The sequence below is a fragment of the Geotrypetes seraphini genome, chromosome 14 (genome assembly GCF_902459505.1).
Source record: "Geotrypetes seraphini chromosome 14, aGeoSer1.1, whole genome shotgun sequence".
In the NCBI taxonomy this organism is placed as follows: Eukaryota; Metazoa; Chordata; class Amphibia; order Gymnophiona; family Dermophiidae; genus Geotrypetes; species Geotrypetes seraphini.
The window spans coordinates 12,192,216-12,207,473 of NC_047097.1; the positions used below are offsets into that span (position 1 = coordinate 12,192,216).

The 15,258-nt window shown below is 46.8% G+C and overlaps 1 protein-coding gene across 3 annotated transcripts in view; it reads left to right on the plus strand.

The window, feature by feature from the left end:
- The window catches only part of CLK3 (CDC like kinase 3), a 75,828-nt gene that overhangs the window by 15,572 nt on the left and 44,998 nt on the right, over positions 1-15,258 (plus strand). For 2 of the 3 annotated variants that reach the window (XM_033919907.1, XM_033919908.1), the window contains exon 3: positions 692-911. In XM_033919907.1, the coding sequence (XP_033775798.1) occupies positions 692-911 (220 nt within the window). Of the gene's footprint in view, positions 1-691; positions 912-15,258 lie in introns of those variants that run through there. The other variant, XM_033919909.1, reaches the window with a different exon arrangement.

A 15,258-nucleotide genomic window follows, 5' to 3' on the forward strand; every position in this document is an offset into this window, starting at 1 on the left:
TATTATGTTGTATTTTTTGCTTCTTCAATTTTGCTTTTCTGTACAAGTTTATACTTGATTGTTATATTGAAAATTCATAAATAAATAATAAAATAAAAAAAATAAAAAAAAATAAATGGAGGTTAGAAATGAAAGCAGAATGCTTTTAGAGACTTAATTTTTAAAAATTATGTCTCTCTTTAAACCAATGATTGCAAGTATAATGATACAAGCCTATGAAGTAAACAGCATGTACAAATATTTGAAATTAGAGGATTTTAACTAATCAAGTAGTGTGATTTAGAGAATGACATGGTGACGGAATTCATCACTGTTCCCGTCCCTGCAGATGACCGCGGGAAACAATCCTATGTCATTCTTTAGTGTCTTTCTCAACCTCAGTCCTTCTACACCAGCATTCTTCAATGCAAGGCTTGAGGGTCAGTGGTTGGGCCCATTCATACGCTGATTCTTCCCGCTCTCCTTAAAAAATAACATGGAGATGGTTTCCCCTGCGGACGGGAATAGTGATGAATTCCGTCACCATGTCATTCTGTAGTGTGAATCATCAAATGGAGCTTTGAAATAAAAAGTGTAGGGTAAAATTGATTATAGTAGATTGTGAGAGATTTGAGACTTGCAGGACATGAGAAATTTTTAATATAAACGTGTGACTTCAAGAATTGTACTGACACTTTGCTATCACTTGTAGTCATGATAGAGGCTCCTACCATCGCAAGCATAATGAGAAGCATCCCAACGAGAGGAAAAAGTCTGAAGATTTTTGTCCTTGCTACAGCGATAGTTCTTCCTACTCATCACATTCACATCACCCTCAGAGATCAAGGGATAGAGAACACCGTAGAAGGAAGAAAAGACGTGAACATCGCTGCCGGAAACGCAAAACCAGGTCTTGTAGCAGTTCATCCTCGGTGAGTAGCATATGGACTAAGTTCCATGTTGGGTTCTAATAACTCTTATTTCAGCTCTGAATGATGTGGGTGAGTACCTTCTATCCTTTATTTTGCTGTTGAATGAGTTAGAGCATGTAGGCCAGTGACTAGTATGATATTCAAATAATAATCGTGACATGTCTGAGTACTAGGTATAAGATTTCTGTCTTGAGAAAAACTATTTCCATGAGCTCTTGGTAAAGGCTAGGATTAGTTAAAAAAAAATTAATTTATTGGGCAGCATTTACATTTCTCCAAGTGTTATATTGTCTTTTGTTCTTTATGTTGTTGTATATGGTATCTTCTTTCAACTGTGTGTGTGTGTAATGCAAGAGTCATGAAATTTGAAATACTCATTTATAGCTGCTGATACTGCAGAGGACTTTTAAAAAAAACTAATCTCCCCTTTATGAAATGAATTTTGCCATATTTGTCTGCCTCTAATCTTGTGTTTTATAATCAACTGCAACAGCTTAACTTTCCTGTAGAACTACTAGGCATACCCAGTGCTGTATAAATACATAAGAGACAGTCCCTTCTCCATGGAGTTTACAGTCTAATTGAGAGAGATAAGCAGGGTGCTTCACTGTTGCAGTAATAATGTTATGAGTGCCAAAATCAGGTTCTAAATGTAAATGAATCTGTTTACCTGATTCATTTAAAACTTTATGCTCTCTCTCTTCCATCCTCCTCTCTTAAAGCAAATCTATGTGTCTTTATTTACCTCAGCTTGATGTAAACACTTAAAATGCTTCATGCATAAGCTCAAGCTCTCTGCAGGATGTAGCTGCAAGAACTGCACTGGAGGCTTCTGTTCTTGTTCTGGGTTTGTTACATAGTTTTGCCAAAAGTATTTCCAGTGCAAAAGGAACACAAGTCTTGACCATTGGGTTATTCACCTCTACCCATGAGTTTTTGCAGAAGAAATCATCTACAGATTTTCAGTTCCGCCTCCTTGTGTCAGTGAGCAGTCCCCATCTCCTCTGTTTTTTTGAGTTGAGAAGGTGTCTTTTTTTTTTTTTTATTTTTTTTCTTCTGCTCTGCAACTGATTTATTATTTTGGGGTTTTGATCTGAAGTGCAAGGTTTCATGGTGCCCCAGGGACTGATCTGCCTGGGAGAAGATACAGCCTCTAGTTCAGAGGACTGTAGCTTGGGGGGGGGGGGGGGTGCACGCAACTGTTTGCAGGGAGCCTACCTAGCTGGCTTGAACTAACACTTAGGATAGCTTGGGATGGTCCTTACAGAACACTGGTCTATCACAGAATCAGAGATCTATTCAGAAAAGGACTGGGATGACTGGGAGTCGTTTGATTCCTTTTCTCCTGCAAAGTGAATTTTTAGGTTGAGGTTTCTGGGTCACAAGTGGGCACTACCATCCAAGTGTCTGTGACAGCCCTGGACCAGATGGTGTACAGACTCTTTAAACTGTCAGACTTAATGGAAGTCATTACAGTATCTCTTAAGAGAGCTAAATTTGGAACTGCCTCAGGCTTCCACAGTTCAAATCTCTTATGAGCAGTTCTAAGACCTAGTCCACATTATTTCTTTTGCATCCAGAGATCACCATGATGCTAATGGAGCAGTGGGAGCTACCAGAGGACCTCCTTGAGGTTTGCCAGAGCCATGACAAAATTGTACATGATGGCCCCTGAGTTCCAGTGGTTATTTTTGCCACCTAGGGTGGATATGGTGGCAGTACAAGTTATGAAGTGTACGTCACTCCGTAGTGAAGGTGTAATAATTCTAAAGGATGCACCTGCCATAAGATGCTGTGCCAGGCTCTGACTTCAGAGGAGAGCGCACACCCCCAGGTGGTATTTTGGGGGTTTGATTATGTAGCAGGCACTCTATATACATGCTTGGGGCAAGAGCAAAATGTCTGCTTATTCTATCTCTGCCCGCAGAATGCTCTGAATCAAGAAGTGGGTGGGAGATTCTGCCTCTAAAGTTACTTTGAGCAGGCTTCTTTTCAGTGGACAAATACTCTTTGGCAAAGGATTGGATGATGGATATGGCTAGTGTGGCAGATTGTCAACCTAAGTCATTGCCAGGCAGTAGACCACATGTCCCTGGGGAGGTTAAGTCATGATTCCTTTTGTGGCTTGCCAGTCATCAGCAGGCTCCTCTGCTTAGAGGTCATTTCACAGATTTAGAGGTTCCGGGGGCTCCAGAAGAGCTCAGATGTCAGGTTTTTGCTCAGTAGCCACCCCTAAGAAGTCCCAATGATGCCAGGCCAAAGTCCGAACTACCTCTAATAGGAGAGAGACTCTCAGAGTTTGGGGAGGCCGGAATGAAGATTTGTTTGGACTGGGGGTGCTGGACATTATTGCAGAGGGCTACAAACTCAAATTCTCTCATCTGCTGTGGGATTTCTTTGTAAATTTTCCAACTGGAAGACTAGAGAAGGTGGTCAAAGACCAAGAGACAGTAGAACAGTTTCTGGGGATTCAAGCTGTAGAGCCTATGTCAGATGCAGTATTGGGCCCAGCAGATTGATTGATTTTTTAATTCATTCATTCGTTTTTGTTTTTAATTCCATTATCTCCAAAGAGCTCAGTATGGGTTACAGGTCAACATACATAATATGCATAACATACAATTAGACGGATTACAATTTGTCATCCTTTTGAAACATTGTGTTCATCCTAACTTTACCTAAACAGAGGATCTAGTGCTGTACACATTTAGTATACTTTTCTTTTTCCTATATGCCATTGGGCAAGGGGATTTAGGTGGAGGTAAGTTTTGATTGCTTTTCTAAAGTTTAGGAGCTCCTTCAAGGGATCTGATTTGTGGGGGTAGTTGATTCCAGTAGCTTTGTATGAAATGGGAGTAAGATCGCCTCTTGGCATTCTGTAGATGTAGGGTGCGACCAGGGATATCTGGAGACATGTTTCTTCCTGGGAGCAAAATGATCTGTTTGGTAAGTATTGAGGAAGCTTAGTTGACATATAGCTGGGCTCTATGTTGTGGAAGGACTTATATGCTAACATCAAGCCCTTAAAGACACAGCGTTTGGCTATAGGTAACCAGTGGGCTGATGATAGAGCCTGGGAGACAGGGTCACGAGCTTGAAGGTTCTTTAGGAGGCTGATTGCTGCATTTGTACATGTTGAAGGTGACATGTTTTTTTTTTTTTTGCTGTTAGCCTGATGAATAGGGTGTTGCAGTAGTCCATGCAGGAGAAGATGAAGGCATGGAGAAGTTGGGTAAAGTCAGGTTCCTTATTTTTCAGAGTTGTTGGAGATAATAGAATAAGGAAGAGACCACTTGTGAAATATGGCTGGAGAGAGAGAGGTTGGAGTTGTGGAGTATTCCCAAGCTGCGTGCTTGGTCTTTTTGCAGTAATGATAGTTGATTCCCCAGAGAAGAGAGCCACGGGTGTAGGTGCAGTGTTCTTTGCAGATCCAAAGGAGTTCTGTTTTAGAGGCACTTAGTTGTAACTTGTTAATGTCCATCCTGTTTTTTGATTTCTGAGAGGCAGTTGAGAAATGTTGTGATTTGGGAGTCGTGCTTTCTTCACAGTGAAATATATAGCTGGATGTCATCAGCGAAGGAGTAAATCTGGATTTGTGGGTTATATCTAGGACAGATCTAATGTAGAGATGGGATAGTAGAGTACCCCGAGGCATGCTGTATTTAGTTGGTTTTAGTTTTGATAGGTCAGTATCAAGTAGTACAGATTGGGTCCTATTGCACAGGAAGGAGGTGAATCAGCATAGTGCAGTGTCTTGGATGCCAGTTTCGGAGAGTCGTGTAATGAGGAAAGCATGGTGTCAAAGGCTGCGCAGAGGTCCAGTAATGCCAGCAGGACATCATTTCCCTTATCCATAAGTTTCCAGCAGTCGTTGATGATATTGTGAAGGACAGTTTCAGTGCTATGACATTTCCTGAATCCCTGGAAGGAAGGTAGGGCTCCTTGTTTGTCGATGAATGAGTGTAGTTGATAAAGTACAGTTTTCTCCAGGATCTTGGAGATAAAGGGTAGGTTGGAGACAGGTCTGAAGTTGCTATGGGCACACTGGTTGTCATGTGTAGGTTTTTTAAAGATTGGTCTGTTGATAGCTGATTTCCAGTTTGTGGGCACTGAGCCTGATTGTAGGGAAGTGTTGATAAGAGGAAGAATGGTGCTTACAAAGGCTTCTTTTACATGAAATAGGAGGGGGTCCAGGATGGAGCCAGAGGGGCGAATAGTCTATTATCCCAGGACAAGCAGGCATGATATTCTCACATGTGGGGTGACGTCATCTACGGAGCCCCGATACGGAAGCATTTTCAAGCAAACTTGATTGAAGATTTAAGTTTGCTCTGCTGCTCCACGCATGCGTGCCTTCCTGCTCCACTAGGGGGTGCATCCCCTCGTGGTCTCCAGTTCAAAATTTTTCCGCGAGCCTAGAAGACGTGTTTTTCAGGCTCTGCCCCAACTGCCTTCTAGCACCGCGATTTTTCTTGTTTTTTTCACGATTAAGTCGCTGTGCGCGAATTCTTTACTTCTTTACTTGATTCCTGCTTCGTTTTCGACGACCCGGAGGCTTCCGGGGCCACGTGGCTAATCGACCCGCGGCTACTTTCGATTTAATGTCCCAGCCTCTGACCGGATTTAAAAAGGGCACCCGGTGCGAGCGGCTTCTTTCTCTCACAGATCCGCATCACCGGTGCATCCTCTGTCTGGGGGCGGCTCATCCAACCGACTCCTGCCCCCAGTGCGCCATTTTCCAAAACCGGGCCCTCCGCCGAAGAAAAGCCCGCATGGCGGACCTCTTCACCCCGGACCAACCCTCCACCTCGGCCTCGAGGTCGGCCCCGGCCTCGGCCCCGGCCTTGACCTCGGCCCCGGAAACCTCAGCATCGCCTCGAGAATCGACCCCGAAGTCCTCGGGACAACAAAAAGCCTCGGCTCCGGATAAGTCCCCTCTTCCCTCTTCAGGTTCTGTAACAGCGAAGAAGCCAACCTCGGGGACAGCGGCGACGCATGGCGGAAGCCCCATGCTTACAGCCCCGTCTAAGCCCTCCAAGCCTTCGGGCCGTGCCTCCACCACACGGGAATACTCTAATACGAGGTCGCCCCCGGTGGAGCGCACCGAGGCAGTGGACATGCCTTCGATGCTGTCCGTGCCCGTCTTCCAGGACCTACTCCGAGCGATGATCACGTCGGAGCTGTCCTCTGCAATGGCCCAGTTTCAATCGGCCTCGACCTCGAATGTGCCACACCAGCCTGAGCCTCACACCGAACAACCTCGAGGAAAGGTGCGCAACCCTCGCCGCATCCCATCCTCCTCGGACTCCTCGCCGAGACGCCCGAGACGTTCCCCCTCCGCAGACCGCAGAGGGGCAAAACGTCGGGTTAGAACTACAGAAACCTCGAACCGCCGTACCTCCAAGAGGGCACGAGGTTCACCAACTCTACGAGGCCGTTCTCCCACACCTCGTACGGGACCACTAAGGGTGGCTGAGTTATCACTCTCCAACCCGCACATCCTCCGAACCCCCCCTCGGACGCATTCTCCGAGGGAGTCCGGATCAAGATCACCAATCCGACATCGATCGGTACCCCTAACCCCAGCATCGTCTCCGAGGGGCTCCTCGAGACGCCGAAGATCGACAACCCCGGAACACTCTCACAGTGCTTCCCCAGTCTCGGAGCATGGATCAGAGCATGAACCTCGATACTCGAGGGAAGCCTCCTTATCCTTCTCCAACCGACGAAGGTCTCGTTCCCCGACCCCGCACGGGGCCCCGGGGACATCTCGCCCATCCTTCACTCGCTTTGTCCAAGACATGGGCCACGCATTGGACTTAGACCTCCAGTCCGACTCCAGATATTCTAAGGAATACCTGGCGGAGCTGGATATGCCATCACTGACCAGAGAGTCCCTTCGCTTACCACCTAACCCGGTACTCCAACAGGCCTTCTTCAGGAACCTGGAGACCCCCTACATGGTCACGGCCGTACCCTCCAAAATGGAGGCCAAGTACCGCACAGTACCTTACCCGGGATTCGAGCAACCACAGCTCTCCCACCAATCGCTGCTAGTAGAATCCTCCTTGAAAAAGGCTCACCCGTCCCGGGTCTCAGCAGCGGTCCCCCCAGGACGAGAAGGCCGAACCCTGGACAAGTTCGGCAGGAGGCTATACCAAAACGCAATGATGGCCTCTAGGGTGCAAAGCTACACTTTCACCTTCACATCATACCTCAAACACCTCATTGGACTATTGAGAGCCTTTGAGATTGACCTACCGGCCTCCCGGCAGGGAACGTTCGGCCTGCTCTTAGAGTCCCTCTCCAACCTGCGCCTTCATCTATTCCACGCGGCCTACGATGGCTTCGAACTCTCCTCCAGAGAAGCAGCCTTCGCTATCGCCATGCGCCGACTAGCTTGGCTGCGCCTGGTCGACATGGACCCCAACTTACAGGACCGGTTGGCTAACCTCCCCTGCGTGGGAAAGGAATTGTTCGATGACACTATCGAGGCGGCGACAAAACGCCTCTCCGAACATGAACGCTCGTTTGCCTCCCTTGTCCGGCAAAAGCCCAAACCGCCAGCGTCCAGGCCATACAGGGCCCCTCCGCGCCGCTACCCACAAAAGTCCACCCCTGCTTTCTCGCGGCCCCCACCCAGACGTCCGCAAGCCCACCACAGGGCCATGCCCAAGTCTCAACCGCCCGCGAACACCAAACCATCCCCGTCCTTTTGACGGGACACGCGGAAGGGGGCGGGCCCCCTCCGCCATAGTCCCAGGCCTCCTTCCCATCGGGGGTCGACTCAAAGCCTTTTACCCTCGCTGGGAACAAATCACGTCGGACGCATGGGTCCTTGGCGTGATCTCATCAGGGTACTCTCTCAACTTTCGGGCCATTCCCCCAGACAATCCACCAAGGAATTGCCCTCCCAACCGGACTCAGCTACCTCTACTCCTCTCCGAGGCTCGAGACCTGCTCCGCCTGAGAGCAGTGGAGAAGGTCCCCCCCGACCAACGGGGGAAGGGCTTCTACTCCCGTTACTTCCTGGTACCGAAAAAAACGGGAGACCTACGCCCAATACTAGACTTGAGACGCCTCAACAAATTCCTGGTACGGGAAAAGTTTCGGATGCTCTCACTACCAACACTCTACCCCCTGATCGACGAGGGCGACTGGCTCTGCTCCCTCGATCTCAAGGAGGCGTACACACATGTCCCAGTACACCCCGCTCACCGCAAGTTCTTGCGTTTCCAGGTAGGGGACTGGCACCTACAATACCGAGTCCTCCCCTTCGGACTAGCATCATCACCTCGGGTCTTCACCAAGTGCCTCGTGGTGGTAGCAGCAACCTTACGTTCCCAGGGCCTCCAGGTATTCCCCTACCTGGACGACTGGCTAATCAAAGCCCCGTCCAAGGAAGGGGTTATCTCAGCGACCCAACAGACTATTACCTACCTACAAAGTCTGGGGTTCGAAATAAACTTCCCAAAATCTCAACTACGCCCCTCGCAGTCCCTACAGTTCATCGGGGCCACGCTGGACACGGTTCGCCTCCGTTCCTTCCTCCCCCCTCCGTGCCTGGAGGCGTTAGTAAGTCTGAGCCGAAGGATCTCTCGGCTGACCTCAGTATCAGCTCGACAGATGATGACCCTCCTGGGCCACATGGCCTCCACCGTCCATGTCACACCCTTCGCCCGCCTCCATCTGAGAATCCCTCAATGGACCCTGGCGTCCCAATGGCGTCAAGACCGGGACCCGATCGACCGCTCCGTGACAGTGACTCCTTCATTGCAACGATCGCTCCGCTGGTGGGCCGACTCTTCAAATCTTTCCAAAGGTTTGCTCTTCCTCACCCCACCCCACAGCAAGGTACTCACCACGGACTCGTCGGAGTACGCTTGGGGAGCCCATCTGGACGGCCTACGCACCCAAGGAATGTGGTCAGCACAAGACCATCGCTGCCACATCAACGTGCTAGAACTTCGGGCCATCTACCTCGCAACTGTAGCCTTTCAACATCTGCTCCGCGACCGAGTGGTTCTCATCCGAACCGACAACCAGGTAGCGATGTACTACATAAACAAACAAGGGGGCACAGGGTCGTGGCCCCTTTGTCGGGAAGCCCTGCGCCTCTGGAAATGGGCAATCTCCAACAACACCTTCCTTCGGGCGGTGTACATACAAGGAGAACAAAACTGCCTGGCGGACAGACTCAGCCGCCTCCTCCAGCCACACGAGTGGGCACTACACTCTCAGGCACTACGAGGAGTGTTCGAACGGTGGGGGACGCCTCAAATAGACTTGTTCGCGTCCCCTCACAATCACAAGCTACCTCTCTTCTGCTCCCGGATATACTCCCCGGACCGGCTCGAGGCCGACGCCTTCCTCCTCGACTGGGAGGGAAGGTTCTTGTACGCGTTCTCGCCGTTTCCTCTGATACTGCGGACGCTCGTCCACCTGAAAACAGTACAAGCCACCCTGATCCTGATTGCCCCTCGCTGGCCACGCCAGCCGTGGTTTTCCCTGCTACTTCAACTCAGTGTCAGAGATCCACTGCCTCTGCCTCTGTTTCCCTCTCTACTGTCACAGGGTCAGGGTTCACTGTTACATCCCAATCTTCAGTCTCTTCATCTGAATGCTTGGTTTCTCTCCCCCTGACTGCTCTCCCCGTGTCTCAATCAGTCAAGGAGATATTGGAGGCCTCCAGAAAAACCTCAACGAGAACCTGCTACTCACAAAAGTGGACCAGATTCTCAACCTGGTGCTCCTCCCACAACCAGGACCCAGCGTCGGTCCCCGTCCCCCTGGTCCTTGACTATCTACTTCAACTATCTCATTCCGGCCTAAAGACCAACTCCATTCGAGTACACCTCAGTGCAATTGCGGCCTTTCATCAGCCCCTGGAAGGGAAAGCCCTCTCGCTCCATCCCTTAGTCACTCGCTTCATGAAGGGTCTGCTAAACGTCCACCCCCCTCTCAAATCTCCCCCGGTGGTTTGGGACCTTAACGTGGTTCTGGCTCAACTAATGAAACCTCCATTTGAGCCATTAGACAAATGCCATCCAAAATTCCTCACTTGGAAGGTAATTTTCTTACTCGCGCTCACGTCCGCACGGCGGGTTAGTGAGCTACAAGCGCTGGTAGCGGACCCACCCTTCACGGTATTCCATCACGACAAGGTGGTACTCCGCACCCATCCAAAGTTCCTACCTAAAGTAGTGTCTGATTTCCATCTAAATCAGTCCATCGTCTTACCCGTGTTTTTTCCCAAGCCCCACTCTCACCCAGGAGAAGTGGCGCTCCACACTCTTGACTGCAAAAGAGCGTTGGCCTTTTACCTCCAACGCACTCAGCCACACCGGAAAGTCCCACAACTGTTTCTGTCCTTCGACCCAAACCGGTTAGGCCACCCAGTTTCCAAACGCACCTTATCCAACTGGTTGGCCGATTGCATCTCCTTCTGCTACGCTCAGACTGGTCTCGCGCTGCATGGTCGAGTAACGGGACACAAGGTCCGAGCGATGGCAGCCTCCGTAGCCTTCCTCAGGTCCACACCTATCGAGGAAATCTGCAAAGCTGCCACGTGGTCTTCGGTTCATACCTTCACCTCCCACTACTGTCTGGACTCCCTGTCCAGAAGCGATGGCCGGTTCGGCCAATCGGTATTGCGAAATCTATTTGCTTAAATTGCCAACTTCCCTCCATCCCTCTTCAGTAAGCTTGGAGGTCACCCACATGTGAGAATATCATGCCTGCTTGTCCTGGGATAAAGCACAGTTACTTACCGTAACAGGTGTTATCCAGGGACAGCAGGCATATATTCTCACAACCCGCCCACCTCCCCGAGGTTGGCTTCTTGGCTAGTTAAGTGAACTGGAGACCACGAGGGGATGCACCCCCTAGTGGAGCAGGAAGGCACGCATGCGTGGAGCAGCAGAGCAAACTTAAATCTTCAATCAAGTTTGCTTGAAAATGCTTCCGCATCGGGGCTCCGTAGATGACGTCACCCCACATGTGAGAATATATGCCTGCTGTCCCTGGATAACACCTGTTACGGTAAGTAACTGTGCTTTATCTTGGTGAAGTCATCATGTGAGACAGGTTTGAAGTGAGTCAGGTTTCCAGTTGTGGATTTAAGTATTCAGTCTGGGTTGTGGGAAGTCAGTGTTGGTAGTGTGATGGAATCGAGTTGGGATCGTATCTTGTCTACTTTATCAGCAAAGAAGTCAGAGAGTGTTTCACTGTTGTGTTCAGTTTTCAGGCTTTGGTTATCTCCTTGAAATGCCGTGAATATCTGTTTTGTTAGTTTAAAAGGTTTTTTGGTCTGTTTGGAGCCTTCAGTAGATGGTCACTTTAGGAGAGGGGGGATAGCAGTGTACTGGTCAATTGGGGGGAATAGAATATAAACTGACTTCCATTTTTGTGCCAGCTCTGTTTATAATTTAAAATATACGGTAATTAATTATCTTTGTTGGAGAGCAGAAAGGCTGGACTTGTTTGGGGAGTTTCCCTGTTGCCTCCTTAAGGTTCACAAAGCGATCTATGGCGAAAACTTGGAGGGACTAACTTCTGATATTAAAGTCCCACACTCCTTTTTCAATTCATATGTTTTGCAGTGCTTCAAACTATCCTTCCCATCACCTCAACAAGTACGACAGAAGAATATGTTTGAATACTAGGAACAAACTGCCAACATACCTAAGGCAACCCACCACCTACCTCAACTTCAGGAAGAAACTTAAGCCATATCTCTTCTCCATATAGCCTACTCTCTTATCCTTCACCTTTCTTCTAACAATCACCTCTCCTTCTAACAATGTAACTTCAAGAACTTAATCTAAATCTTATTGTAAACCGCATAGATTCATTGCAGAAAATTGCGGTATATAAGATACTGTATTGTATTATTTCTCCTTTTTAAGGGGTGATCAACTGCTTTGGAACAAACTGAGGAGATGGGGACTATCCACTGACATGAGGAGGTGGAGCTGGAAAATTGTAGATGATTCTGCAGAATCTTGCAGGTAGTAGAGGTGAATAACCCACTGGTCAAGACTCATGTTCCTTTATACTGGAAAGAATATTATCAAGGTAAGAACCTAATCTTCCCATATCCTGAAACATCAGCCTGGTAGGCACATCAGGCACTAGTAATGTCATTTGTGGTGATCACTTAACATGGCAGCCTCCAGGGAAACTGTTAAAGGAATTTAAGAGCTTAAAACTAAAAAGTAAATATTGACAGCTATTAACAAGTAAAATGCACCCTTGCTCATGTATTCTTTTGAAACAGTGGTGTGTGTGTTTCAATTTGTGAGGGCATCACCTTCATTGAATACCATTTCCTGTTGGCTTGCAAACCCTACATAGGGTAGCTTATAGAATATTGGGGAGGAGTAATTACAAACTTGAAGTAGGCCATTTCTGGCACTGGAAATTTGATTTTATGCAAAAATGGTGGTTTTATGACATAAGTCCTGAACACCAAATTATAAACTAAGATTCCTCTTCTGTACAGCTTCCCTCAATAGAGTTAGTGCAGTTCTCTTTTTGGAAAGAGTTTATTTACAGGAAAACAAAATATAGATAGATCTTTGGTTTTCTGATAACAAATGTAATAGTTACCCTAACCATTAATCCCAGAGAGGTGGGCCCATATACCATAGAGTGAGAGGCATGTTAAAGTCTAGGATCCTGATCCTGGTTATGGTGGACAGCTACATTTACAAAACTCTTGCTGAGATATTCCTTCTGTAAGTTGCTAGATTTTAGGAACAGGAAACTGCCTCCTTATTGTGCATCTCTAATCTGCAAAACTTGCTATTAGGAAACAAGGTGGACTTTGTCCTGCTTGAGGTTGTTGCCTTGGTGCCCCCTTCCAGTTTGAGGGAAGAAGGGCACTGTTGCTGATGATGAAAAAGGGACACATTTATAATGAGAGCAGTTGGGGAGGATAACTGGTATTGGGCAGTATATATCCACCAGTGTGTCGTCCTGAAGTGTAGCCAGAATGCAATGTGGACATGCCTAGCATTTTCAGATTATCTTGATGAACACAATTTGTATAACAGTGAAACATTATGGTTTGTTTCTTTGATATGAGATAATTATATTGATGTTTATGTTTGTTTATTAAAAACTTTATATACCGCATAATAGCCTAAAAAGGATCCAAGCGGTTTACAATATATAGTTCATATTCATTAAGACAAGAACTCCATTAAAAAATAGGAAAGGAAAGAATAAAAGCAAAGATTGGAACGTAAGAAATAATGATTCTGTAGTTAACATCACAACATCAGTGTACTGTCAAGTAAGAACCAGTAGGAATTGAGCTTTATTTTATACACTTTAGGCTGAATGGAGTCTCCAGGAATAGTTGGTTAGATTTCCACTGGAAAGCTACATTTTTCTGCTATAGGTTTGATTGCAGATTGGTTTGTCTTCCATCATTGCAGAATTTAGTGTTTTAGTTAGTGATTGTCTGAATTTTGGCTAAAGTATAAAGAAACCAAACATTTTCTTTTCAACATTTCATTTTCTTTGTTTTGTTTGTTTTAAGAAAAAGTTTGACCACATGCCACCATTACTGTTCCAGTTCTGCTCTTGCAGTCACTGATTTTGTACACTATTGTGCTGCATAAAAATTGATGTAAACCTGTATCAAATATAAGCACACCTCCACATGATCTAGCAGAATTGGCTTTCTGACACTTGTTGCTAGGAGCTCTGTATAGACACATGGCAAATAGGCTGAGAAACTCTATAGTGGGGGTCTGCTGTTTTTTTTATATTTTATTAAATACAATATATTATCCTTAGACAAGTAGGCAGCATTATCTCACATGGGGTTGGCGTCATCCATGGAGCCCCAGCTAGGACAGTGAAAAGTGTAGAATCACTTTAAGGTTTAACAAGCTTTCAGACTGCCCGTACCTCACATGTGCGAGTGCCTTCCCACCCAATGCCAGCTTGCGAGGTCATCAATTTTTTGTTTTCTGTGGAGTGAAGAAGACGTATCTCTTGTTTCTCCGTTGAGTTGCCTTCCTGTTTCTATTTTTTATAAACTTTTTCAACTATTTCTAGTTGCTGTTCTTTCTTTTCTTTTCAAAAATAAGTAATCTAGAAAAATAAAAGGAAAATGAACTTTTGGACTTTCAAACTTCATTCGAAGTTCAGCGATCTTCACACAATTTTCCATCCTTCTTGCTGTGATCATCAATGGATTTTCTGCCTTGTTTCAAATCTACCCCGGCCCACCCTCTCTGACTATATCTGACTCCAGGGCTACAGATTAGAAGAGGAGAGCTATTATTGATTAATGTCAAAGTTTTTCTTCTTTTATTTCTTTATTCGAATAGGTCTGGGGTCGGATTTGACTTGTGGGAACCAATAGACATCGATACCTCCATCTGCTTGCATTGGTGGCATATTAGTATCGACTCCAGTTGATGCATGCCTTCCTGTAACCGATGTTTATGTTGACACAGATGCATTGCAGTGGAGAATGCCCTGCCAATTAAGCATTGAGTCCATTTGATGCTTGGCTTCATGGGCGATACAGGTTGTCAATTCTAAAGCACATTGCCTTTTCGGGTTCGTGCTTCAATGCCTTTGGCACCTTCGATATTGCTTGATGTTACATGGTCATGGTGCTTCCTCTTCATTAACGAACAGCATCGCAGGTCTTAACAGGATTGAGTCCCTTAATGCAGACTGAATAGTTATGCTATTGTTCTCCACCTTTGCAGGTGTCTGCCTTCATGGTATGCATCCTCATCGAGGTCATCCATTCCGAGACAGCGTACTGCACTGATAGTACTGGTGCATGCTTTCAGGGAGAAACTCGATGAGTTTGGTAAAAACAAAACAAAGCGACTCCCTCGGTACTGGCCCAGCCTAAGCATACCACTACGAGGCCTCACGGTACTGTTTTCAGCTATCCATTGGAGCATCGTGCTACTTTTCATGGATCTTCTGCGAGGCTCTCCTTCTCAATGACGTTCTACCTTCAAACATCAATCTTTGCATCGACGTTCTAACTCAGGGGTGTCAAAGTCCCTCCTGGAGGGCCGCAATCCAATCGGGTTTTCAGGATTTCCCCAATGAATATGCATGAGATCTATTAGCATACAATGAAATCAGTGCTTGCAAATAGATCTCATGCATATTCATTGGGGAAATCCTGAAAAACCGACTGGATTGTGGCCCTCCAGGAGGGACTTTGACACCTGTGTTCTAACTCATCAATGTTTTCATTGAGACATCGAGTCACTACAATGCACAATGCCATGATACCTCATCACATTGATCTCCTGCTTTTACGTGAACAGCTGTCCTTCAAGAGTCGGACTGTATCCAG